We start from the raw sequence: 26906 nt of genomic DNA on the forward strand, positions 1-26906 counted from the left end.
CTAGGGTCTGTGTCATCTTCGAAATCCCGCCCCCTTCCTTTACGCTAATACCGTTGGCTGGGCTGTAAATAAACACTTCCCACTTCCTACGACTTCCGGTGTGGAGGGCGCGCCTCTCCTTCCGCTTCCCCTCTGCTGCGCGTGTGCGGGAAGGGAGACCGTCTGGCGGGAGAGGCTTTTTGATGGATGGCGAGAGCTGGGGCCCCTGTGACTTTGGTTCTCACGTGTGGGTGGAGGTGTTTGTGGACGATTTCGGATGGTAAGGAGTGCAGCTTCCGTTCTGTCAGCCTGGCTCCGTCAGCAGGACCCAGAGCAAGTTATTTAACCCCTCTGTACAGTGGTTTGCTTTACCCATAAAGTGGACCTACGCGATAGCGTTGCGAGGATTATGTGAAAAGTTCCATGTAAAGCGCTTAGCACAGTGTCTGAGTGTAGGACACGCAGCAGGAGACACTAGGTTAGTTATCAGTGCTGAATCGAAAACTAGAAATTCCTCTTTGTCATGTCAGAATCTTCCCTCGTACAGCTCTCACCACCTGGAATTTGCTTCCTTTTTTCCTGGTCTTCATGAAACAAAAATAACCGACGTCCTGTATTCTGGAAACCTAGTGCAGTGCCTCTAGCACTAATATGCATAGTAGTTACCTGGTGGTCTTGTTAAAATGCAGATTAAAAAAAAATTTTTTTAATGTTTATTTGGCGGGGGGGGGGGGGGGGCACAGAAAGACAGAGAGGGAGACAGAATCCGAAGCAGGATCTAGGCTCTGAGCTGTCAGCACAGCGCCTGACTTGGGGCTCAAACCCACAAACCCTGAGAACATGAACAGAGCTGAAGTCTGATGCTTAACAGACTGAGCCACCCAGGCGCCCCTAAAATGCAGATTTTAAATTCAGTTTGTGGGGGAGGGGGGAGTTGATATTCACTTTTTTAACATGCTTCAAAGTGATGTCATCCTTCAGGTCTATGGATTGCACTTTAGCAAGACTAGTCTCTTTCCTTTTTTCTAAATTCCTTCATCCCATTATTATATTTTTAACATTTCTTCATGATACTAGGAGGGCAGGGACCATGGCTGCCTTGCTCATGGCGGTTCCTAAAGGTCTAGCGTAGGTTTCTCAATCTCGACACTACTGGCTTTTGGAGCCAGATCATTCTCTATCATGGCGGGCTGTATGGGACGTTTAGCAGCATCCCCCTACATGCCAGTAGCACCTCTGCCCCAGATGTGACAAACAAAAATGTCTTCAGGCATTGCCACATGTTTAGTACAGTATATATATTTATCCCAACGTCATTATTTGACCCTCGGCACTTATAGGCATCACCGCAGACTTTATCCTGTACTGTTTGGCTTATTGTGTCCCTAATTAGATTGGGTGCTCTGAAGGCAGGGAACTTATCTCATACTTCTCCATCTGCTACAGCTCCTGTCACAATATTGGGCACCTGCAGGTGCTTTTTAGCTAACCTCAAAGCATCATATTGGTACGTGCTCTGTAACTAATCCAACCAGAGAGAGAGTGCCATACACAGAGCTCATTACCTGATGAATAAATGTCGAAGGACAACATAGTCTTTGGAATCAAAGACTGGTGTGAGACTCCTTCTCACTAACTTAGCACTTCACATGTGTCTTTGTAAAAAGGCAAAAACAAGGGTCACCAAAGTGTAAAACGTTTATTAGATAGTAATCAAAGAACAAAAATAGGTCAATATTTTGTAACTCTCTATCTACAGATAAGAGGTAGGTCCTCTGGTACTGAGGGTAGTAGGAGAGAAGGAATTTCAGGGCTATTAACTAACAGTGGCTGAAAGAGACTTGGAGGCCACAATTCAGGATAGGTTTTCCGAAGCCAGCAGATGGCGCTAAGAGAGTACTTATTCTCAGTGCCAAAGCCATCATTCCACAAGATGCAGAGGAAAAGTGATAGAGGCCTCCTCAGTCCAAAATTATTCACTAAGTGAATACATGTTTACTGAGCATTGACCCAGCGTGAGGCAAGATACAAGACTTTTTATTTCGAAGTGAGGATATCGAATGAGAATGGGGAATGGCCTGTTGTCACAGGCCCCTTTTGGGAATGATTAAGACTATGCAACTATATGCAATGAGGTAGGTTTTCATGTCCTGAAATCTTAATGGTGTTTTTCTTCTTTGTTGACTTGCTGATGACCATTTCCATTTCCTAACAGCATCCCATTTCTCTTGTGGACTGGTCTCTACTTCATTGTGTACAATCATGGAGTAGGGTAGGGTATCAAATCTAAATGTTTGTCCTCCCAATACATAAGTTGAAGGGGTGTCTCTGAAAGATCTTTTAAACTCCTTCCATCTCCCTAGTGGGAGGGGGCATGAGACACTAAACTTCTTTGGGTTTTGAATCTTGAGCAAAGTGATAATGGAAGAAACATAGGTTTGGGGCAAGACTTTAAGGATTTCCACCTACTAAGATCTGGAGTTTCCTTGTTCCTGTCTTTCTCAAGCCTAACGGTTCTTCAGTCTTTTCTTCAATCTTTGTCTTTCCTGGGGTGCCTGGGCGGCTCAGTTGGTTAAGCACCCAACTCTTGATTTCAGCTCAGGTCATGATTTCATGGTTCGTGGGATTCAGCCCTGCTGTCAGTGCAGAGCTTGCTTGGGATTTTCTCTCTTCTTTTCTCTCTGCCCTTTACCCTTGCACGTGCCCTTTCTCACTCTCTCTCAAAAGAGACTGGGTGGCTGACTGGGTGGCTCAGTGGGTTGGGCGTTTGACTTCAGCTTGGTCATGATCTCACGGTTCGTGAATTTGAGCCCCACATTGGGCTCTGTGCTGACGGCTCCGAGCCTGGAGCCTATTTTCGGATTCCGTGTCTCCCTCTCTCAGTGCCCCTCCTCCGCTCACACTCTATCTCACTCTTTCTCAAAAATAAACATTAAAAAGAAAAAAAAAAGTCCTTTCAGGGCAAACCTTTGCTGGCTCTCTGAATTGACTCCAGGGTTCTTTTCCCAGCATATTCCACAATAGGTTACTTTTGTATTGTCTGCACTCTGGGATTATTTGGACAGTTGAGGGACAGTTATGAGACTTCAGGAAGTTGACTTTTGTTATGTTTCCAGCTTTCCTTGTTGCTTCCTCAGAGAGTGACATGAGGTTACCAGGACACAGGTGAGAAAGAGATCAGATGAGCCTGGAGTTGGGGAAGACAACGTGGCCAACAGATTTTGATCCTGATGAAAAACAAGCATAAGGAAGCAAAAGTGTGAAGGAAAAAGGAGAGAACATGTGAAGGCCAGCAGCCTTTGAGGGTCCAGGATAGACACAGGCAAGCTAGAGTAGGAAGTACATAGTGTGCAGGAGGGTAAGACCAAAGACAAAACAGAAAAACCAAACCTTTTCTGAATTATTTCAGGGACAGTGGCTCTTAGCTTCTCCCACCTTCCATACTTCTTCAGTAACCCCTCATTTTACACCTCAGGAAGTTGAGGACCAGGACAAATCTGCCCAGTTCATAGGCAAGGAAGTTGAGGCTGAAAGTTGCACTAAGAGATCTAATTATGTGTTAGACGAGGTACTAGAACCCATTTCTAGATTCTGCTGCCCAAAGCACTTTCTGCCCACTCTGTGGTACTGCTTTCTCAGACCTTCACACAAGTGATTTTTTCCGAGGATCTTCATGCCTTTCCAAGTGTTTTCAAAGGCTAGGCTCCAGCATATGCCCGTGAGAAATGCAGATTAGGGCTTCTTATAATGGCCTTTCATGGGCAGCAACATAGACGATTCATATTACAGAATCCACTTTATACTATGACAGTGCTCCTGATTTCTCCATAATATTTAACCCTATAATTACAAAATGCCTTTATCTTCATTCCCGCACAAAGTATCACACCTTTTTCTCAAATGTAACTAAGGATGAACTAAGAAGCAGGGCACTGGAATACAGATCACAACTTTACCAAAGTGGTAGGTCGGGAAGAATTTTAGCCCCGGTTTCTTCTCTCCCGAACTCGTCACTTCCCAAATGTAATGCAATTATTTGTGTGCTTGTTTCCTCTCTAGACTGTGAGCTCTTTGAGAGTAGAGGTCATACCTGAATTATCCATCTAGCCTGGTGCCTGTAAACTGCTCAAAAAATGTATGGTGGCAAATGCTGTCCACCTTCAGCTGGGTACCCAGGAGCCCTCACTCTGTCTCCGAGAGCATAGAGGCAAGGCTGAAGCAGAGTCAGAGCCTGGACCCAGGGCCTAGCCCCTTGAGGAGAGCACAGCCAGAGTGTTGTCTGAGCGATCTGTTTCAGTGCCCCCAGATTGTTTTCTTCCTTTTCTCTTTGCCCCCAGTAATCCACTGGCCCCTTTCCTGGAACACAGCCCCCCGCCCCCCATACACAGGACCGAGGGCTTTAACCATCCTTAGAGAAGATGCCTGGTCTTTCCTCCGGGCAAGCCCCTGGGGAACAGAGTCTGATCCGAACCAAGCAGCCAGATCATCCTTCCTTCTGCATTCATGGGACACTCCCATTGCAAATGGTCTGAAGAGGGGAAAGAACATCATGTTGGGCACACATTTGTCCTTAGCAAGAGAATCTTGGCATCACAGCAACAGTGCGTAAAAGACATGAAGGGATCCATCCAGTGATGCAATTATTCTAGCAGTAATTATTCTTATTATGTCCTGCTTCTATGTGGATTACTGCAGAATCTTGGTTTCCTGACTGCTGCTTTAGGGGTGGGGGTGGGAGTGCGGGTGGGGCACAATTCAAGCATAAGGGAACGTAGGCCCCAAAGAAAAATTTAAGGAGTCTTATACCTTCACCCCAGAAATACATTTCACCCTATGGTAGTTTCTCTAACAATTTGGGTAGCATCCCTCTTGTGAGGGCAAGAACTCAGAAGCGCCTCAGAATTTACAGTTAAGGTTACAGAGGTATTTCTCAGTGTAGTTTGGTCAAATGTGTGCGAAGAGAAACAAGTCTGAAACATTAAAAAAAAGTTGGCGCTTGGGTGGCTCAGTTAAGCATCCGACTTTGGCTCAGGTCATGATCTCCTGGTTTGTGGGTTCCAGCCCCATGTCGGGCCCTGTGCTGACAGCTCAGAGCCTGGAGCCTGCTTTAGATTCTGTGTCTTCCTCTCTCTCTCTGCTCCTCCCCTGCTCATGCTCTCTGTCTCCAAAATAAATAAATATGTGAAAAATTTTAAGAAACATGTTAATTCTGGAGTAAGTCTTGTGTAAAACAGTTTTCTGTACCTATGCCTTAGCCTTCTTGTCCTTAACTGAAACAAAATAAATACAGTGAAGAAAACCTTCTGCAGATTCAGGCTCATTTATCTAACTTCTCAAATGGCCCCATTTTTACTTCCTTCCTAAAGGTCCCACGTGACATCCTTAAGGACCCACGTGACAAGAATAGGGCTGGAGGCCCGACAAGTACATGACTAAACTTTCTCACCGACCAACTCTGTTGAATCTGGAACTGTTTGGAAAGGCCAGTCAATGAAAACCCTATCCCCTCACTAGTTAGGCTCCTGTTTGGGAACAGTAAATCTATTTCAGTAGAACTCCTACTGAACGCTTACTTACCTTTTTCTTCTGGGAAAAGAGCCATTCCTATTTGCAAAATCAAGACAATCACAGTTGCGCGTTTTCCCAAATCTTTGGCTGTATTGCAATGGTTGTTTCATTTTGTAATCTCCAACTAAACATTTCCTAACCATGGATTAACAATATAGTTACTGACTGGTTTCTTTTAACAGTATTTATCCAACATAACAAAATAAACTGCGATTTGTTATACTTTTTTTTACAAAACATTTTATAAATATTTTTACAAAATGTATACAAAGCAATTTCAAGTGAGACATACTATACAAATGAAGGTATTTAAGCAAATAAAGCCCACACCACACTGACAGTGAGTGACGCATCCTCTATAAGTCAAGTCAGTCTGTAAGGCCTCCCTAATCTAACAAAATCTACTAAATTCTTCAGAGCTAAAATAGTTCTTTTTCGTAATTGCCAGTTTAAAATTTGCTTTATCTTTAGGCAGTACTTAAGGACACAAAATCAAATGCTTAATAACAAATGCACACTTTTCCACAACAGAAAAAAAAAAAAAAAGATGATTTTTTGTTACTGAGTACAAGTAGTTCTAAAAAATTAACCTTGACTAATGAACCTGAACAACTCAAAGCTGGCCGTCCGAGGCGGAGCCCTCTGGCCCTTAGCCAGAGGGGGCTCCACATGCGAGTTATGACCCATGTGCGCAAAACCTAATCACAGGAGTAAAATACATTTCGTAATCTTCATTTGTCATTATCTAGAATCTTTCCTCCATAGAAAGTAAACTTACATACAAGGACACAAAAATTTACAAGTTTCATTTTGGTAAATTAGGCTCTCCATTTGCTAGACAAGTGTTAGGGCTCAAAAGACCCTTTGAGATGGTATACAGAAAGGCTGGGATTGGGGTAGCAGGACAGGATGGGGAAGAAAGGGAGGTGATGAATGTACATGAAGCTTATCTTTTAAGAATTCCACTGATTGGCAATAATTAACGTAACTCATCAGTAGCCTACGTGAAGGCTTCCGGGTAGAAAGTTCCACCATGAGAAGAATTTGATTAGAAGGGACCACCTTTAAGTCTTGCTAGGAATGAGGGGAGCATGAGTCCTAAGAGAAGAAGAGCCTATAAAATCATGGGGTTCAGGGCAGGGTGTTACCCCAGGCGGCCCAAACAGAAAGTTCCAACTGGCAATACCAACTTATCCTTCTAATATGTTACAATACAGGAAAAAAGGGGAAATCTGCAATTTGGACGTTGGCACAAATAAGGAAAAAATGGGAACCCTAAAATGGCCCAGATTTTCCAAGTTCTATTGGCCGGCGGGTGGGGGTGGGGAGAAGGAACTTCGCTTTTATGAAGGCTGGCTGGCTGAGAGAGGTTTCTTTGAGTGCAGGGACAGAGGGGCAGGGAGAGAGTCTGGGTCTTCCGTTGCCGTGTTTTCCAATAATCAGAAGCCTTCCTTTCCAACGCAGGCCAATCTGGAAAAGAAGCGCCCAACATGATGACAATGGGGTCATCCCCATTCTGGCAACAGCCAGAAACAGGTGCTGGCAACGCGTCAGAGTGGAGACCAGTGGGTGCAACCCCTCAAGCCAGAGAGATCAACAGGATAAATGAGAGAGTGCGTGCACATGGGAGGAAGAATGGGTGGGTCCACACTGTCACCAGAATGACCTGATCTCAATAGCTCAGATACATGCACGCGCACGTGGGGCAGAGTGCATACGAAATACCGTTATGTCACTTTCCCAATGACAGGAGAGAAGGGCTGGTTACAATGACACTGGGAATGAAGGTAACAGCCGAGATGGGATGAACTGGGGCACAAACACAAGGAAGGAAAACGGGGAAAGCTCCCTGAAAAGAAATATAAATAAATAAAGCAGTAAGTCATGTTCACTAATAGGAACACGGGCCACACACAGACCGTGACAGGGCATGTCCTTTGGCTCTCAAGTGGGAATCCCGTGTCTCAGCTCTTTTCTTTCAGTGGGGGGCTGGCTGGTAACTTTGGTTTGTCTGTGTTTTGGTAATGATTGCTGCCGGGGGGTGACTACTGTTCTCAGACAAGAAGCATAAACAAGGCCAAAGTCCCCTTAGAGTTTAAACTGAAGTATTACAACACAGTTTTCAAATAAAAGTGCTTTGGACGCTTGGCTATTTGTGGGAGAGGGTGCGGAGAGGTTAAATGAAAGGAAACCCAGCAACAAAAACGTACAGCATACGTTGACTATATCCAATTACAAAATGCAAAACGCTTGTTTTTTTCTCAATAGTTAACATATATATGCTTTTACATATATACATAGTATACTCCTCAAGGCTCTCTCCCGGCCTCCCCTGTACACTGTGCCACTTAACTGGTTTCCATTTTCCTTTATTTCAGCCTGGTGAAAATTTTCTCAAGTCGTGCCGTTGCAACTAAGAACAGAGCATTCCCTAGATGAAACTCAACACGCGTATGCCGAAAAGCATGAGGTTTTGCTCCAGGAGCATCGGAAAAGCACTCAGACGATGAACAAGGAAGCCCTGCGAATGCCCTGCTTGTGTGCTACTGGCTGCTTCCTCGGGGCTGTGGGGTCCCTGGCGGAGCAGCCGGCAACTTACTGCTCAGAGGTGGCCCGGGGCGGGGCGTGGGGGGTGGGGTGGGGGGGACAACCGTGCGGTCTCCCCTCCAACAACAACAACAAACCCAAAACAACGAAATTTGGAGATGCAGTGGGACATTCTTTCACAAAGTAGCTTCTATCAGTCCTGTTTGATTTTCTTTAATAAGTCTGTTCTTTTCAAATGACTTAATGATTGTCAGAATTTTACCGAGGGCCAAGTGTACTGTGATCTCAGTGAGTTATGGTGTTTTTTTTTTTTAAAAAAAAAATAGTAATAATAAAACAAGTAAACAAACACACAAAGAAAATGACTATAAGCACTTTCGTAACACTTGAAATGTGTAGGGCCTATCAGACTGCTTTCTAACAAGGATTAATTTCACGAAAGGATCTCCCTGTAACCACCACGAGTATTGCTCTTAAACAAAGAATGGGATTGAAGATCAGAAAGAATAACCTGTGATGAAAGGTCAAGCAGGCTGGAGACAGGAGAACACTTCCATTTGCTTTTGCCAGGAAAGAATGTAACTTGTCCGGGGCGGGGTGTCGGGGCGGGGTGGGGGAGGGCTGCTGCTATTAACACTCTAAGATACTATTTACAGCTGCTTCTAAAATGGAGTCGGTTTCTACAATGCCTTCACTGTGGTCCGGGATGAACTTTTCCAGGCAGTTTTCCTGCGAAGCCATTGGAGAAAAGTTGGGGAAATCTAACTCAACAGAGCCGCTAACCGTGGGGTCACTCTGGGGCTGCCGCCCAGCCTTTTTGAGTTCCAAGATGTTCTTAAATGTTGTTTCTAAACTCTTAGTGAGCTGGAGGTCTGGCTGGGGCTCGCCCGACCCTTTCATGATGTCTGTGTGTAAAACTTCATTCTTTGGAGAATTCCTCAGAGTTTTGTCCTGGAAGGAATTGTTACACGTCATCTCCAAGTGAGAATCTACTAGGATGCTTGAGAGTTTGCTCTCAGTACCGTGATCTGGTCTGGATGAGGTTTTCCGGTGCCCTTCGGGGCCGGGAGAGCACTCGCTGGCCTTCGTGGACTCTCTCCGGCTTGTTTTCTCTTCGGATGCACTCCGGTACTGTGCTAAGCCCACTTTGTCAAATTTCAGTGCTCTGCCGAGGCATTCAGTTTTTTTAGAAACGTTTCCTTCTGCGGAGACCACGATGTGATTAGGCACTAGATGAAACTGGTCATGATTCGTCGGTTCTCGGCTTTGGGCCTTGGCTGTCAGGTGCAGAGAGCTGGGCGCTTTACTGCCATGCTGGTCACTCCGGCCAAACTGTGTCTCATGAGCAGCTTTATCAGGTTTGAAGGAACAACAGAAATCAGCCTGAAAACCCTCTGGGAACGGGAGCAAAAAAGAACACTATTGAGTGAATGAGACAGGAAGAACTATATGGCAGACCCCCAGTGGGTCAAGTGCAAATCCAGCCGAGCCTAGCAAACCAATCTTTCATGTCCAGGAACACGCAGAAGCACCGCACTTGAGGGGGCTTCCTGTGAAAGTAACCATGGCTTCCAGACAAGAAGCTTAAACCTCTTTGAAAAAGTAGCTGCTTGGTGGGTGACAAATGGGAAAACCAAACAGGCAAAACCTCCACTTTGTCTTGATATCTTAGTGTTCTCTCTCTCTCTCTCTTTTTAAAGTTTATTTACTTATGTATGTAAGTAATCTCTATACCCAACTTGGGGCTCAAACTCACAACCCCAAGATCAAGAGTGTTCTGATCCAGCCAGGCACCCCTCTTAGTGTTATCTTTAGCTAGTTTTTTAATTACTGCTCTGAAATAGTCTGAAAACAGAAATTAGATGCTAGTATCAGCTTGGTTTCTCCCTTGGAGCAGAGGGCTGTGGAATGAGGCTTTAGGGCAGGGTGGGAGTAGATAGAACTACTTCTGTCTTTGGGTGATGGCATTTCGGTCCCTATAGACACATGTAAGGGGACCTGGAGTTATAGCTGCACTTTGCCAGGACCACAAAACAAATGGTCAACACATTTCCAAAATGACACCTGCTTGGAAGGACAATGATGTATGGAAGAACCAGGTCTATGAGTAAGCATTGGACTGTGCCAGCCTTGAAAAGCCCAGGATGACACGAGAAATTTATGAGGATTTAGGAGGTTGAGGGCACGGAAGCAGACTGCTGTTACAGAAGAGGAGAAAAAGTGAAATAGGGCTTTAATGACATCTGTAGAATCAAAATGTGAATTTCTTCATCAAATCACAAAATACGAGATGTAGGGGATACAGGCTTGAAATGTACAAAGAAGACTCCAGGGGTGCCTGGTGGCTCACCTGATGGAGCGTCCAACTTTGATTTTGGCTCAGGTCATGATCCTAGGGTCGTGGGATTGAGCCCCGTGCTGTGTGTGAAGCCTGCTTAAGATTCTCTCTTTCTCTCCCTCTTCCCCTCTCCCCTGCTTGCACTCTCTCTTTCTCTCTAAAAAAGTTTAAAAATAATATTTAAAAGGAAGACTCCAGGGGCGCCTGGGTGGCTCAGTCGGTTAAGCATTGACTTTGGCTCAGGTCATGATCTCACAGTTTGTGAGTTCGAGCCCTACATCAGGCTCTGTGCTGACAGCTCGGAGCCTGGAGCCTGCTTCGGATTCTGTGTCTCCTTCTCTCTCTGCCCCTCCCCTGCTTGTGCTCTGTCTCTTTCTCTCTCTCTCAAAAATAAATAAACATTAAAAATAAATAAATAAATAAAAAAAGAAGACTCCATCCGACAAACACTGGCTGTGCAGGCACAATACAGAGGGGGGTGAAGGTGACACGCAGGTCTGGGGGGCTGTGACAAAGTAGGAAGATTTATCCATAAGCCCAACTTATCAAAAGGCAATAGGAGATTTCAAGTTCTAAGAAAAAGAGATAGAATTATATCCTACATCATTCTTTTCCTTTTTGGAAAGATTTGAGGATTCTCCTAAGTACACAGCATTTCTTTCAGACGCTCCCTTCAGACTGAGTGTAAGGATCATTTATTCTCTTTAGAAATTTCATGAGCCACATCAGACACAAGGCAGAACCTTAATCTTTAACAACTGGAAAAGAAGTTAGAGGAATGGAAATAAAGCCACTGGAAAATAATAGTCCAACAGTAGGGGAATGGAGTAGCTAAATTCTCAAATTAAAGTTACAAAAAATTTATTAGATATTATTTTGAAGACTCTAGCAAATGATAAGGACTTCAGATATGTTAAATGGAAGCCAATTAGAATAACAAAATCATATTTAGCATATGACATATGGTTATAACTATACATAAATGATGCATGCAAATAGGAACCGGAGCTGGAAGGAAACTTGGAGAAATAAAAACTTTTCTTCTATAGGATGGTGCAAGTATGGGTAAAATTTATATTCCATGAACTGTGATAATGATATTTGATTTAAAACATTTCAGGAGCGCCTGGGTGGCTCAGTCGGTTGGGCGCCCGACTTCAGTTCAGGTCACCATCTCACAGTTCATGGGTTCGGGCCCCGCGTCGGGCTCTGTGCTGACAGCTCAGAGCCTGGAGCCTGCTTCAGATTCTGTGTCTCCCTCTCTCTCTGCCCCTCTCCTGCTTGCACTCTGTCTCTCTGTCTCCCCAAAATAAAAAAAAACATTAAATAAAAAAAAAAAAACATTTTAGAGCCCAGGGGCACCTGAGTGGCTCAGTCTGTTAAGTGTCCAACTTCAGCTCAGGTTGTGATCTCACAGTTCATGAGTTCGAGACCCACATCGGGCTCTGTGCTGACAGCTCAGAGCCTGGGGCCTACTCTGGGATCTGTGTCTCCCTCTCTCTCTGCCCCCCTTCCCCTTGCACTCTCTCTCAAAAATAAACATTAAAAAAATTAAAAAAATTTTTTTTAGAGGCCAGAGAAAAGGAGGATTCTTATTTATTTGGAGGATTCTTTTTTTTGTTTGTTTTCCTAAGATTTTATTCTTAAGTAATTTCCACACCCAACATGGGGCTTGAACTCACAACACTGAGATCAAGAGTCACGCTCCACTGACTGAGCCAGCCAGGCGCCCTGGGAGGATTCATTTTTATTTTGTTAAGAAAACTTTTTTTAAATGTTTATTTTTGAGAGAGAGAGTGAGAGAGTGCAAGCACATGCGAGCTGAGGTGGGGCAGGGACAGAGAGGGACAGAAGATCCAAAGCGGGCTCCATGTTGACAGCAGAGAGCCCCATGTGGGGTTCCAACTCATGCACAGTGAGATCATGACCTGAGCTGAAGTCAGACGCTCAACCAACCAAGCCACCCAGGTGCCCCGGGAGGATTCATTTTTAAAAGGCAGATTGTGGGTCAAATCTAATGGCATTCTGTAGGGACCAAGGGCAGGCCACCCCAATAACACAATGGCATACTGATTATTTTGGATTAAAACTACTTAAAAAAACAGCTTGTACAAGGATACTCTGACCCTCCTTGGCTCCCTGAGAGCAGGAAATAAATCCCCCATGTGAAAGGTGCCCTCCCTGTACCAAGAGGCAGAGAGATATCCTCATCACCAGAAACATGGAATTCAGGGCCAAGAAGGATGTATGAACAACCCTTGTTACTTTTCACTAATTTACCACTCCAGTCCAAATTCTGTTTTGAATTCCTTACTAAGTGAAGTCCCAGAGTTAAGTCTCTTTATCGTATCAATTCCTCAGAGATTTATTGTCTCTTTGTCTAAAAAGTAGAAAAACTGCCTGCCTTGGTTACTCTTTGAGTCTCAACTTCATTATTGGACCTTTGTACACATATAATAAAACTTTTTTGGGGGCGCCTGGGTGGCTCAGTCAGTTGAGCCTCTGACTTTGGCTCAGGTCATGATCTCACAGTTGGAGGCCCGCGTTGGGCTCTGTACTGACAGCCAGGAGCCTGGAGCCTGCTTCGGATGCTATGTCTCCTTCTCTCTCTGCCCCTCCCCACTTTGTGCTCTGTTTCTCAAAAATAAATGTTAAAAAAAAAAAAAATAAAACTTTTGTTTCCTCCTATTAATAGGTCTTATGTAAATTTAATTCTTAGCCCAGCTAGAAAAACTTTGGACAGAGGGAAATTTCTTCCTCCCCTTCAACGAAATTAGTGGGAAACTGACAGAGTGAGAGAAAGGTACTTAAATGGAGCATCTCAATTTACAAGCTTGTGGGCAGGGACCCTACAATGCCTTGCAAATAGTAAGACAACTCAGTAATTTGCTGAGGCTTAAATGCTTTGGGGAAGGCTTCTGACTTAATTTTGTTCTCAAAAACTAGAAAAAGAATGAGAATTTTACATTTATAATGGGGGAAAATAATCACGTAACAAATGTCAAATTCCAGGTTGGATTTTCTAGGCTATAGGCCTTCTTAGAGTATGCCTACACTGCTCTCATTCTGTTTTTTTTTCTCCCCAGAATTCATTTTATTTATTGTATTGTTATTATATAATATTTTAAAGTTTAAAAAATTTTTAAAGTTTAAATTAATTTATTTTGAGAGAGAGGGAGGGTAAGCAGGGGAGGGGCAGAGAGAGAGGGAGGGAGAGAGAGAATCCCAAGCAGGCTCCACACTGTAAACTTGGACCCTGATGTGGGGCTTGAACTCAGGAACCATGAGATGATGACCGGAGGTGAAATCAAGAGTTGGGTGCTTAACCACTGAGCCACCCAGGCATCCCCTCCAGAATTCATTTTGTACCTTCAGGTTTTGTAACCAGAGGTGGTTCAGACAGACTCCCCAAAGGCCCATGGCCCGGACCCCATAAGTCCGTCCGTCTCCTCTACTTTCCCTCTGATGTTTCTTACCAGGGTCTACAAGTGCCAGACGCTTGTCTCGGGACAGAGAAGCTCTTTCCTCCTGGTTGAACATTCTATCGATCATCACCATCTCAGCAGAGGGATTGATCCGCTAAAAACGAGAGAGTCCGGTCATTTCAGATGCCTTTTAACAAGTGCAAACATCCCACTGTGTCTTTGAAACAAACGAAGCAACCAGACATGAGGATTTGGTGTTTAGGTTCTAGTCATGTGCCATTTAGTCATATTTTTTTAAAGAAATCTTTTTCTTTAAATGTTTATTTATTTATTTTGAGAGAGAGAGAGAGTGCACGCACATGCGAGCTCAGGGGGACGGGGTGGGGAGGGCAGAGAGAGATGAGAGAGAGAATGCCTAGCAGGGCTCCGTGCTAACAGCACGGGGCTAGATCCCATGAATTATGAGGTCATGACCTGAGCCAAAATCAAGAGTCAGACACTTAACTGCCTGAGCCACCCAGGTGCACCTCTGTTTAGTCACATTTATCTTTATCATGTAGGAATGCATTTTTTAAAATTGTATTTTGGGGGAAAAGGTGATTTTCACATTGATACAAAATTCAAAAGGTACTAAAGAGGATGTGAAAAATAAGCCTGCCTTCTTGGCTTTCCCTGCCTTTCCCTGGGGGCACCTGCACCTACCAGTGTTACTAGACTCTTCTAGACTGATTTTATGCACACACGTGCATTGACATTCTTCTTTATTTCTGCACACAAATGGTAGCAACTACACACATTGTTCTGTATCTTTCTTATTTCCTTCTCTGCTTACTAATATGTTAAAAGTCTTTTCATTGCATGACCTTTTTTTTAAATAGAAGATAATTTGACCAAATAGGTGGGCCTTTCCTCAAAAATGGTACTCTTTTTTGACATCTCAGCATTTTGTTTCTGAAATGGTCGTTAAAATGAGAACAACTATTTCAGGCTTTGGAGGCACAAATTTAAGTAAATATAAGTAAGTAAATATATATATATATTAAAAAAATTTTTTTTAACGTTTATTAATTTTTGAGAGAGAGACAGAGTGCAAGCAAGGGTGGGGCAGAGAGAGAGGGAAACAGAATCCGAAACAGGCTTCGGGCTCCAATCTGTCAGTACAGAGCCTGACGCAGGGCTCGAACCCACGAACTGTGAGGTCATGATCTGAGCCAAAGTTGGACACTTAACCCCCCCAGGCGCCCCAATGTGTGTGTGTGTGTGTGTGTGTGTGTGTGTATACATATATATACATATATATATATGTATACACACACATATGTACATATATATACACACACATATACGTACATATATATGTATATATATGTATGTATATGTGTGTATATATATATATATATACACACACACACATAGTTAAGTAAACATAAACACACATGTATTTACACTGTACTGTCTATGTGCATAATGTAGTTCAACTAAGTTCCCAAGGGACATTTTCAAAGTTGATTTTAAATTTAAGACTGCTTGTAAGAGGCCAATTTATAGGTTAAGGCTGATACGATTTTAGAATTGTTTCTAAAATCTCAGAAGAGGTTTGGTCTTTCTACCATTTCCTGAGGCATCTTACATTTTTCTCTAATTAACGGATGCTTTAAAACTAATTTTAGTGTCTATTTAGGGAGATGAAAAGACTCTGGAATTAGACAATAGTGATTGTTGCACAACCCTACAAATATACTGAAAACCATCAAGTTGTACATTTATATTTATTTTTGTCCACAATTATGTTTTTTACTAGGCTTCATGTCCAGCATGGAGCCCAGCATGAGGCTTGAACTCAAGACTGTCAGGTCAAGACCTGAACTGAGATCAAGTGTCGGACGCTAAACTGACTGAGCCACCCAGGCGCCCCCAAGGTGTACGTTTTTAAATCGTGCAGGGATTTTATGGCATGTTCATGATCACTCCGTTAAAAACAAGATAAAACCAATTTTAACATCTGTTGTCACCTTGTCTTTTCAGATGTCACTCTGAACAACCTTCGCCACATCTCTGGGCTGGTGAGAGGTGGCTGGCAGCATCAGAGTGTGGATGGCGGCTGGGGGGTGCCCAGCCAGACCAGATGGTCCCGGTCTACCTTCTAGCTCTGTTCGTTACTCTGCAAGCTCACTGGCTGTGGAATGTTAGGCAAATGACTTAGCCAAAGCACTGGTTTCCTCGTTTGGGGCCAGGAAAGCCACAGCACTCACTAGGTGGGATCGCGCGTGGAAAGCGCACCAGATGCCAAGTGCTGTAGTATCTGTGCCTTTTAAACTATGCTGGGAAAATGTAATTCCCTGAGGTTTTTTTCTCTCTGAATTAGTAGCTGTGACCTGTAGAGTTTTAAAAAAACAACTATGCGTGGTAGCAGCATTTTTACCATGGCATCTTCTAGAAGCAGGCATCTGTATTTGTTAAGCATCGCTTGGGTCCTTTTTAGGAGCTGAGTGGCAACTGTTTCAAATTCATTGTCGACTTAAAAAAAAAAAAAAAAAGGAGAGAAAGAGAGAAAATGGTAAGACAGTGCAAATCACCACTAGGGCTTTTCTTTCTTAGGCCCGAAATGCATTACTCTTCCATTGCTCAAACCTGTCTTGTCTGTGACAGTTTTCTCTTCCTAGATTAGCTTTCCTTGTTTAAACAAGCTTCTGCGCTGCTTGTCTCATGGTCCATTGTTACTTGATCAAGCAAGTCATTTCAATACTAGCTTATGTTAACTTAAATCAGGAAGCCAAAAGCATAACGCTTTTAACATCACCTATAAAGGAAAACCACGTAACACAGATGTGCAATAAATATCAATGAACAGAGAATGATCTGCTGGTCTAGGTGGCCGTACCCCCTCTCCCTTCAATGGTATGAAAGACGAAAACAGTTGAAACAACGCAGTCCTGCTGTCTGGGGTGGGCCGACTGGTTTTTATGTGAGGACACAAACTAGTTCATGATATCCTGCAGGTCATGGTGCAGTGGCTCTGGCCTTGCCTGCTGGTCTCCAAAGGTTTCACATTTTCTAATCACTCCGAGTCTTCACATCCCTGTATAATGCGGGATCTGGACCCTATTCCCGGGAACTCCCAGGGAAGCTCCCAGGGGACTGACAGGGACACCACTATACTCAGATCAGAGACCCCAGCCAGGGAAGCAAGACCAGTGGCAGCCGAGGGAGGGCTTCAAGCAGTGGAAGGGAACTACCAGAGTCCAGGCTTGGGGACGGTGGTGGGAAGGGTGGCGGGGAGGGCGGGTCCAACTCCGTTGTGCATCTGTGAGAGGCATCGGAATGGCGGGGTTCCAGGTTGGTAATGGGGCTCCCAGCCTTAATCTTTCTTGCCAGTTTCTTGACATACAGCAATGCCCTAGACTCACTTTGGAATTCTTCAAGGAATGCTTGTGAGGGCTAAAGTATCTCTCTAATTCATAAAACTGGTAGTAGCAGCTAAGGGTATGCAATCTGCCTCAATACAAGAAATCACTGGCTAGAGTACCTGCTTCCGAGCCATCCCGCCTGCAGCCAGTAGTCCAGACAATGCTTTGGACTCACTGCCCCCAAATCTGTCAATAAAATACTCTGACATCTGCATATCCCTTCACAGAATATTGAGAAGAGTAAGTCACATAACCCTGAACATGGACTGGGAGATTGAGTAAATTGGGAACAAGTTAGGTCTGTGATTAAAAACACTAACGTGCCTACTGTCTGGGAGCTACGTGGCTCTCGCTCTTCTGTGGGGCATCCATAGGATGGTGTCTGGTGTCACAGTGGCACTCTGGGGTTACAGCCTGTTTACCTTTCTTCAAGTCTTCCTCAGTGGGCATGGAGCCCTGGCACACGTGGTAGGAGAGTAGCCTCTGCACCGCATCACTTAGTGATCGGAACTGACTTTTATCAGGTGTCACAGCGTGGGCTTGGTCCCTCTGTAACTGCTGGAGAATGCTTTAAAAGAGAAATTGCCCATGTCAGTGGAGATCCATGGTAGGAAACCTAATTGCGATTTGCATGCAAAGAAATTAAGACCTACAGGAATGTTATTATTCACAGTATGGCAGCTCTGTTTTTTTACTTCATAGGCATTTACCAAACCATGCTTCTCCTCAGAGACCCTTCAGCCAATCGAAGGGTATGTGGCATGCTGGAAAGACCAAGAACTATTCTTCTTAAGAACAAAAGAGCCAACAGTAGACTCAAACTATATATGATACGCAGCTGACCCTTCAGCAACATGGGAGGCTGGGGGCACTGACTCCCCGCAGAGTCAGAAACCCACAGAGAACTTGACTTTCCTCAAACTTTACTAATGGCCTCCTGTGGACTGGAAGCCTTACTGATTACACAGTCCACTAATATATAGTTTTTATATTATATGCATTATACAGAGAAAAGAAAACGTTATTAAGAAAATCGTAAGGAACAGAAAATACATCGATAGAAAATACATTTTCTGTATTTATCAGAAAAAAATCTGCGTATAAGCGGACCTGCACAGTTCAAATCTGTGATGTTCAAGGGTCACTGCATTTATAGGTCCTAATAGAAACAAACTATAGGAAGTTATTTTCAAAGTACATTAAAAAATATTATATACATTACATACACACACACACACACACACACATATACATTATAACCTGACTTCTGTTGTATATTTATTGAAGGTTAGGAACCTAGAGAAATGATCAAAATGAGTCATTTCCAAGGGTCACTTACAAAGCTCCTTTAGTTAGTTGTTTTGTAGCAGGCCGCTTTTGTCCTCCTGAATGACTATCCACCTAAAGACAAAACATACCTCTTATTACTCCCTTTTGTAGAAACAATAAGCAGAATGTAGTTACATAAAGTTATGTTACAGATATTTTCAATTCCCTATCCAGAGCATATTCTTTTTTAAATTTTTTAAGTTTATTCATTTATTTTGAGAGAGAGAGAGAGAGAGAGCGCACAAGCATGAGAGATGGAGAGAGAATCCCAAGCAGGCTGTGCACTGTCAGCACAGAGCCAACGTGGGGCTTGAACTCACAGACCGTGAGATCATGACCTGAGCTGAAATCAAGAGCTGGATGCTTAACCAACTGAGCCACCCAAACACCCCTTTGTTTCGATTTTAACTAAAAACCTTTGTTTTAATTTTTTATTTTACAGAGAAAGAGTGTGTGAGTTGGGGAGAGGGGCAGAGGGAGAGACAGAGTCTTAAGCAGACTCCATGTTCAGTGCAGAGCCCGATGTGGGACTCAATCCCAACACCCTAGGATCATGACCTGAGCTGAAATCAAGAGTCTAACGCTCAACTGCCTGAGCCACCAGGTGCCCCTCAAGTACATATTCTAAGAATGGGGACTGTACGCTGCTAAAAAAATAAAACAAGCCAGTCCACAGACCCATGTAGCAAAGTCACACCGTGTCAAGATTATGGAAAGCTGTACTATCAGTTCCCTGGAAGGGATTGTATTTAAAGCCTGAATCTCCAACTCTATAAATGCATCATTAGATTTTTGAAGTATATTTGTGGGTACCAACTCCATGAACATCTGAAAATCCATTAGCTATTACAGTCAAGGTGTGTGATTTAGTAGGGAGTTTCTCTCTTTTTTTCCTTTAAGTAAACTACACCCCAACATGGGCTCAAACTTATGACCCTAGATCAAGAGTCGTATGCTCCACTGACTGAGCCAGCCAGGTGCCTTTCTTATGTCAATGTTAAGGGAACAAACATGACTTATGTCAGAATCTGAGAATTGAACCAGATCCTTCACGGAGTATTCCAGGCGGGCCCAGACTATAACAAGTTTCATTAAACTATGAATTGGGGTTTGATTGAGAAGAAACTAAGGGCTCAGCAAGCTGAAAAGAAAAATATTTTTCCTTCCTTTTTAGATCAGTGGTTGGGTTAAAAGACCACAGAAACGGACTATTTCATATATTCCTGGTTGCTACAGCAGAAAAATAAAAAACTCTTGGTATAACTAAGAGGAACAGATCTACTTCAGTTATGATAATGAGTGATACCACTGAATAGTAAACTACATGTTTTTAGTGCCTACCATGTATCGGCTACTAGTATATTATTATGATTATCATTATTGTTTTAATGTTTATTTTTGAGAGAAGGAGAACGCGAGCGGGGAAGGGGCAGAGAGAGGGGGACAGAGGATCCGAGGGTCCCCATTGACAGCAGTGAGCCCAGTGCGGGGCTCGAACTCAAACTGTGAGATCATGACCTGAGCCAAAGTCGGATGCTCAACCGACTGAGCCGCCCAGGAGCCCCAGCTTCCAGTCTATTATTAATTCATGAGGAAATGACAGTGCTGTAATGTGAGAAATAGAAGAGACACATAAATCCCATAAACATTAACAGAAATCAGCCTGGCCTGTCGGGAAGATCTTCAGTGAGCAAGCATACTTTTGTGTGTAGATGATACCAGGCGGCAACCACCAAGCTGGAGATGACACAACTACATTTCCTCACAATTATGCTCAACCTTAGGAAGAAGCTATGCAAATTGTCCTCTACCTGCACAGCTGGCTGGCCAGGAGATGATCCAACTACCTTTTCCTGCTGTGGCTGTGCGGTTCCTAAGGACACCGGTATAACTTTGCTTCCAGAATCCTGCCCTATTAGAATGAACACATAAGACAACAGAAACAGTCAATCGGGCCCCTTATATCACCCCTAGAGGCCAATGGATGTGGGTTACTGAATGTTCTGAGAAGGATTTCTTTATCACGAATGCTTGCTCTGAGGACGGTACATTTATCTACAGAAGCCCTAGCGGCAGATGTCAGGATTAGTAAAGCCTACGTGGTAATAAATAGAAAGTAGATACATAAATCAATGGGAATAAATAAAAGCTGCCAGTGCTACAGTTTCGAATTATCGAAGGTCTGAGGAACAGGCCTCGAGCCAGTCACTACGGCAGTATTACTGGACAGCCAGCCAGGATTACAACACCCCAAAATGCTCACGAACGATGTAAGGGATGGGAGGCCCAAGCAGGAGGCTGATTACAAGTGTTCCTGCTTTTGTCTTTTTCAGTATTTACTGAGCAGTGCAGGTATTCAAAGCTTTAGAAGGCACGGAAGACATAGCCCACAATATTTTTAGTCTTGGCGGGGGGGGGAGGATTCCAAATATATATAAATAAAGTGACATGAGGATAGTTACAGAGTCCCTTGTGCCATAGGACACTGGATTTTGTTGTTTCCAAGCGGCACATTTCCCCCCAAATTAAGTGCATCATAATTTAATTAGAAGTGTGTTTTGTTTTTCTTTCTTAGTAGTGTATAAAATGAAAGTGGGGATTGCAACATGGTTTATCATTCGGGGGGAAAGGAGGCAGAAGGAACGGTCAGGGTGGGGAGGAGGCTGAATGGGAAGGGCTACATGCAGGGTGAGGATGGGAAGAGAGTGTCCTCTGGATTTGGGGAGACAGGGGACGGCTGAGGGGAGATTACTGTGAAGGCTCCTGACCTGGCAGTGCGGTGTTCAGGAGGCCAGGGATCTGTGCTTGCCTCAGGCCATCTGTGGTCTTGGAAGCGGATATGGGGGAAGTCTGATTCAAACCTTTTTTCTGAGCCTGCGAAAAATATTGCCAAGAGGAAAAGTTAATTTCGTGACTAAAGGCTGTAACAGATTCCTCAAAACACCAATTAGGCCAGTTAATGCCTACCCGGCATCACCGTCAGGTTAGATTACAAAACAAAAGCAGAGTTTTCCGTCACTCTCCCACCACGCTGGGAGGACCGCCAGCAGCGCCCTTTAAAACGCTACAGGCAAGCCGAATTTTCTCAGTGCCATTCACGGGGATGCTGAGTTGATGCCAGACTGCTTTCTTGCCCCGGGACTGTGGTGCCCAGACACAAAGGCAGAGCCAGAAGCTCACTTTCTATCCGCGGTAATTTTCTAGCCTGCAGGGACAATGATCCCAACTACCAGAACCTATGGGGGCGGGGTGCTGCACGGACTCTGAGCACCTGGTCAGGGCCCAAGTGCCAGCCCCAAACCTACTGCGAGCACGCACTGCTGTGTAGATGATCTAGAGTACGTGCCACCCCTGCCACCGGTATGGCTCCCGTTCGCATCATGTCAACATCAGGTGTAACTGGGAAATGTAAATTCAACTGAATATTAGCCTGAGGAAAATATTATTCGGAAAACTAATCTGATGTTTTAAATGGGTGAGTGCTTCTTTTCTATAAATGAGGACATGAACTGGATGAAGTTTAGGGACTGACAAGTTCCTTTTAGCTCCCAAAAGATCTGTTATCTCTATGATCCATTTAAAGGAAGATGATAAAGGGCTTTTAAATTACTCTCAATTTTTAACCTTCTGTGTCATTACTGCTTCATAGTGCAATAAGTTTTCAGAGTTTTTTCTTCAGTTTTATATTTTCTATTCTATCAGTGGATTGAGAATTTAGTGCAGCCATCCCCACAGGGGACTCAAACTATGACCTTGGCCTGATTAAAATGTTCCCACCAAACATTCATATGTGGGCACTCACACAGTCTTTAGCAATGCCTGACCATTGGCCAAGTAAGTTCATGCTGATATTTCTATTCTAAGCGATCAATTATCTATTTGGTTCTCTCTTCTAATATAAAAATGGAGAGGGATTTCTTTTTAGAGCTATACATCCTTTCTGTGTCCTTAATGTTTATTTATTTATTTTTGGGAGACAGAGAGAGAGAGAGAGGGGGGGGGGGAGGGAGGGAGGGAAGGAGGGGCAGAGAGAGAGGGGGAGAGAGAGAGAGAGAGAGGGAGGGAGGGAGGGAAGGAGGGGCAGAGAGAGAGGGGGAGAGAGAGAGAGAGAGAGAGAGAGAGAGAGAGAATCCCAAGCAGGCTCTGCACTGTCAGTGCAGAGCCCAACACAGGGCTTGAACTCACGAACACTGAGATCATGACCTGAGCTGAAGTCAGATGCTTAACTGACTGAGCCACCCAGGTGCCCTGAGAGGGATGTGACATCACCCCAGAAGGAAGAGGTCACTACAAAGTTGGAAACGGTCACCTTGCTCATCCTTCCATTAGCAGGGAAGGTCAGACCTACACCATTCTACACAGACAGCTAATACATTTTTAGTAACAAAACCGGAGGGGAAATTTTCCAGTGTTCACAGCATTTCACCTAGAACATAACTCTGCTCTCCTAGTGTTGGTAGCTGTCCACACGGAGGACACGGGGAGGTCTGGGGAAAACGGTGAGCACCCTCTCAGATATTTCCAGGGGATGAACACTAAGGGCCACCTTGAATAAAAAACAAACCGATAAAAGTTGGGAAAATATGGCTTCACAGGGCAAAGCTATATACTACGTGGAACTCTGAACTAACCAGACCACCAAGAATAGATGGATCAGAGTGAATATGTTCCTGTGACCGCAGTCCTTACGGTAGTGCTGTTAATACACAGTTTTGGAATTTTTCCCAATGTGCCTAGTTCGCACAAAACAGAAGAATGTCAGTCATCCTTACTGCTTTAGAGTATACAACTTTTTTTTTTTTTTTAATAAAAGTGGCATTACCCAGCCTGATCTTCCACCTTACTTATCAGACATGACCTAAAATGATTCACAGGTACTAAACAGATGAACAAAACAAAATTCCTACAGCAGCACCTGGGCGGCTCAGTGGGTTAAACATCTGACTCTTGACTTCCGCTCAGGTCCTGATCTCATGGTTCGTGAGATCGAGCCCTGCGTCGGGCTCTGCACTGGCAGCTTGGAGCCTGCTTGGGATTCTCTCTTTCTGCCCCTCCTCTGCTCATGTGCTCTCTCTCAAAATAAATAAATACACATTAAAAAATAAACAAACAACCCCCCTGCATACATAAGCGATAAAACTATACAGCAAAGCAAGAAAGAGATCACCAGGAAAGTCAGGAGAAGGGCTGTGGTTCGGAAGGCATATAGAGGGGGCTGGTTTCTGGGGCTACTTGGCAATATTCTATTTCTTGAGTGGTTACGTGGATGGGAATTTGCTTTTGAATTCTTTGTTAACTGTTTGATCATGTCTTCCACATTTTTTTTCTAAATGTTTGCTCTTTCACAACACAGAAGAGTGAAAGGGAAAAAACCCCAGAACAACCTCATGTCCAAGCCTGAAAATGTAAGTACCGTTATGTCTAAAAACAAGGAAACTGGGGCGCCTGGGTGGCTCAGTCGGTTAAGTGGCCGACTTCGGCTCAGGTCATGATCTCGCGGTCCGTGAGTTCGAGCCCCGCGTCGGGCTCTGTGCTGACAGCTCAGAGCCTGGAGCCTGTTTCAGATTCTGTGTCTCCCTCTCTCTGACCCTCCACCGTTCATGCTCTGTCTCTCTCTGTCTCAAAAATAAATAAACGTTAAAAAAAAAAAATTAAAAAAAAAAAACCAAAAACAAGGAAACTGTCTGAAGGGGACCCTCTCGTTTGAGCACATGTTGGAGTGTTTTGTAGTCCCCTTGCCCACCTGTGTGGGTGCCAAGCATTGGCATCAGTGCGTTTTCATCTTACCCCTGCCTGTGTCCTCAAGTACGCCTTCCCTCGGGAGGAGGACGGTCACTCCAGTTGTCCCACTGTGGGGTAACTGCACAGGTTGGGCTGGGGCGGGTAGGGCCAGGGTGGTGTTAGAGTCAGAATGCATGGGGGGAGCCTGGCCTGGACCCTGCAGTGGCATAACCTCAGTCTAGCTGGTCTGTATGTTCGGAAAGCTCCGTGCCTTAGGGACCACTCTTTCTCCAGAAGTTCGCCGCTCGCTCCCAGTCTATATATTTTCAGGGCTGGACTTTGGTCTGTCTGGGTCACTGCTGTATTCCCGGCACCAGAACGGGGCCGGCACCACAGTGAGCGCACAGCAAACAGTTATTCAGTAAACTGTGTGAATGAATTCCACTGCAGTGTATGTCACGGGGGTCCGTCCCTCCTCCCAGCCCACCCCCCAACCCCTCAGGATCCATCACCTCTCTCCTGTTCCCCAAAACTTCAGGTTGCCCACAACTGACCATCTTTTCCAGAAGTGAAATTTACCACCTGTCCTGTTTCCTGAACTCTTAGAGAAGCCTTGCTCTTTAAATACATTTTCTTGACAAACAGACTGTTTAAGGATACTTTGTTGAGAACTTGGCTCTAAGAAATCTGCTAACATCAGTATACATTTTAATGCTTTAGATCCTATGGATTATCTTTGATATCATGTAAACATACAAAGAACCCCAACAAATCAAAATATTTGATATGTCAACCTCCCCTTCTGGGGTGTACTTTGAGAGAAACCAATTACAACCTAGCAAGACAATATTCACCTAACAACAGGCATTTACTGAATGAGGGAGACCACTGGGGGGCTCTGTCCAGCCACACTCCCCTCTGGGAATTGTCCTATTGCCACAGAAACGGGTTGGAGCCAGGAAGGTTGGAGAAGACACAAAGGTGTGTTACCTGCCAGAGGCATTGAGGGTTAAACTTCAGGAAAGGAAGGAGCACTTTTTCTCCCATCTAAAAGTGCCAAGCTTGGGGCCCCTGGGTGGCTTAGTTGGTTGAGCGCCCAACTCTTTTGATATGGGCTCAGGTCATGATTCCAGGGTTGTGGGATTGAGCCCCATGTCGATCCCATGCTCAGCATGGAGCCTGCTTAAGATTCTTTCTCTCTCCCTCTGCCCCTCCCTGCTCTTTCTGTAATAAACATTTTAAAAATAAAATAAAAGTGCCAATCCTGCCAATGGAGCAGTTTATCCACCCAGAGGGGTACCTTTTTCTATTTTGGCTCAGAGGGGCACTTTTTCTTAATTTGAACAAAGGTCCCGTATACAGCAGTAGAGTTCCTGTATGGTCACTTCGTGTCACCCATGGCCCTGCTCCTCTGGCTATGGCTTACTGAGCCACAGTGGGTCATTAAGCTTCTGCTGGGAATTTTGAGCGGTGGTGGGGAATGGATACCCAAAGGCAGTGGCTCTCAAATGCAGGTTTATAGACTAGCTGCATCAAGACCACCTGGGGAGCTTCTGAAATACCAAGTTTCTGGGTTCTAGCCACAAGATGAATTTAAAATTCTTCTCTGTCAAAAATAAATAAACGTTAAAAAAAAAAAAAGGGGCGCCTGGGTGGCTCAGTCGGTTAAGCGTCCGACTTCGGCTCAGGTCACGATCTCACAGTTCGTGAGTTCGAGCCCCACGTCGGGCTCTGTGCTGACAGCTCAGAGCCTGGAGCCTGTTTCCGATTCTGTGTCTCCCTCTCTCTCTCTGTCCCTCCCCCGTTCATGCTCTGTCTCTCTCTGTCTCAAAAATAAATAAACGTTAAAAAAAAAAAAGAATTTAAAGTTCTTTTATTTATTTATTTATTTATTTATTTAATGTTTATTCATTTTTGAGAGAGAGAGACACAGAGGATGAGTGGGGAGGGGCAGAGAGAGAGAGGGAGACACAGAAGCCGAAGCAGGCTCCAGGCTCCGAGCTGTCAGCACAGAGCCCGACACGGGGCTTGAACCCACAAACCGTGAGATCATGACCTGAGCCAAAGCTGGACGCTCAAGTGACTGAGCCACCCAGGCGCCCCAGGAATTTAAAATTCCAAAAAGCTCTCCACTTGATTCTTATGCACTGCTAAGTTTTGGAAACCACTGCATTTGCATAGGAAGCCGGCCTGAGGTGGCCATTTTGGTGGAGAAGAGTGAGAGAGAACAATGAAGGACAGATAAAAGGCCACGCTATCTTGAACAGGCTGAGGGAACAGCAGAAAGCCTGATTTCTGACCTTATAAGGAGCTGCACTGGACTTCCTGAACGTTCTCCTTTTTTGCTAAATGTGTTAGGGCGAGATTGTTTGTTTTTTAGAAAAATTTTTAATGTTTTTAATGAGAGAGAGAGAGAGAGACAGTGCTTGAGCGGGGGAGGGGTAGAGAGAGGTGGGGAGACACAGAATCCGAAGCAGGCTCCAAGCTGTCAGCACAGAGCCCGACGCGGGGCTCGAACCCACAAACCGTGAGATCATGACCTGAACCGAAGTCGGACGCTCGACCCACTGAGCCACCCAGGCGTACGGTGAG

At 44.5% G+C, this 26906-nt stretch overlaps 1 protein-coding gene across 4 annotated transcripts in view; it reads right to left on the reverse strand.

The window, feature by feature from the left end:
- Positions 1-5613: 5613 nt before the first annotated feature.
- Positions 5614-26906, reverse strand: part of BICRAL (BICRA like chromatin remodeling complex associated protein) — a 79288-nt gene continuing 57995 nt past the window's right edge. For 3 of the 4 annotated variants that reach the window (XM_047102541.1, XM_047102540.1, XM_047102539.1), the window contains 7 exons: positions 21362-21467; positions 20405-20505; positions 18604-18665; positions 17687-17832; positions 16280-16374; positions 13909-14011; positions 5614-9488 (listed from right to left, as the gene is read on the reverse strand). In XM_047102541.1, the coding sequence (XP_046958497.1) occupies positions 8725-9488; positions 13909-14011; positions 16280-16374; positions 17687-17832; positions 18604-18665; positions 20405-20505; positions 21362-21467 (1377 nt within the window). In that variant the 3' untranslated portion in view covers positions 5614-8724. The remainder of the gene's footprint in view (positions 9489-13908; positions 14012-16279; positions 16375-17686; positions 17833-18603; positions 18666-20404; positions 20506-21361; positions 21468-26906) is intronic. The other variant, XM_047102542.1, reaches the window with a different exon arrangement.

This window comes from Lynx rufus, unplaced genomic scaffold (assembly GCF_022079265.1).
Source record: "Lynx rufus isolate CCGP_SWC_20201006 ecotype Redwood Valley unplaced genomic scaffold, mLynRuf1.p SCAF_6, whole genome shotgun sequence".
Lineage (NCBI taxonomy): Eukaryota > Metazoa > Chordata > Mammalia > Carnivora > Felidae > Lynx > Lynx rufus.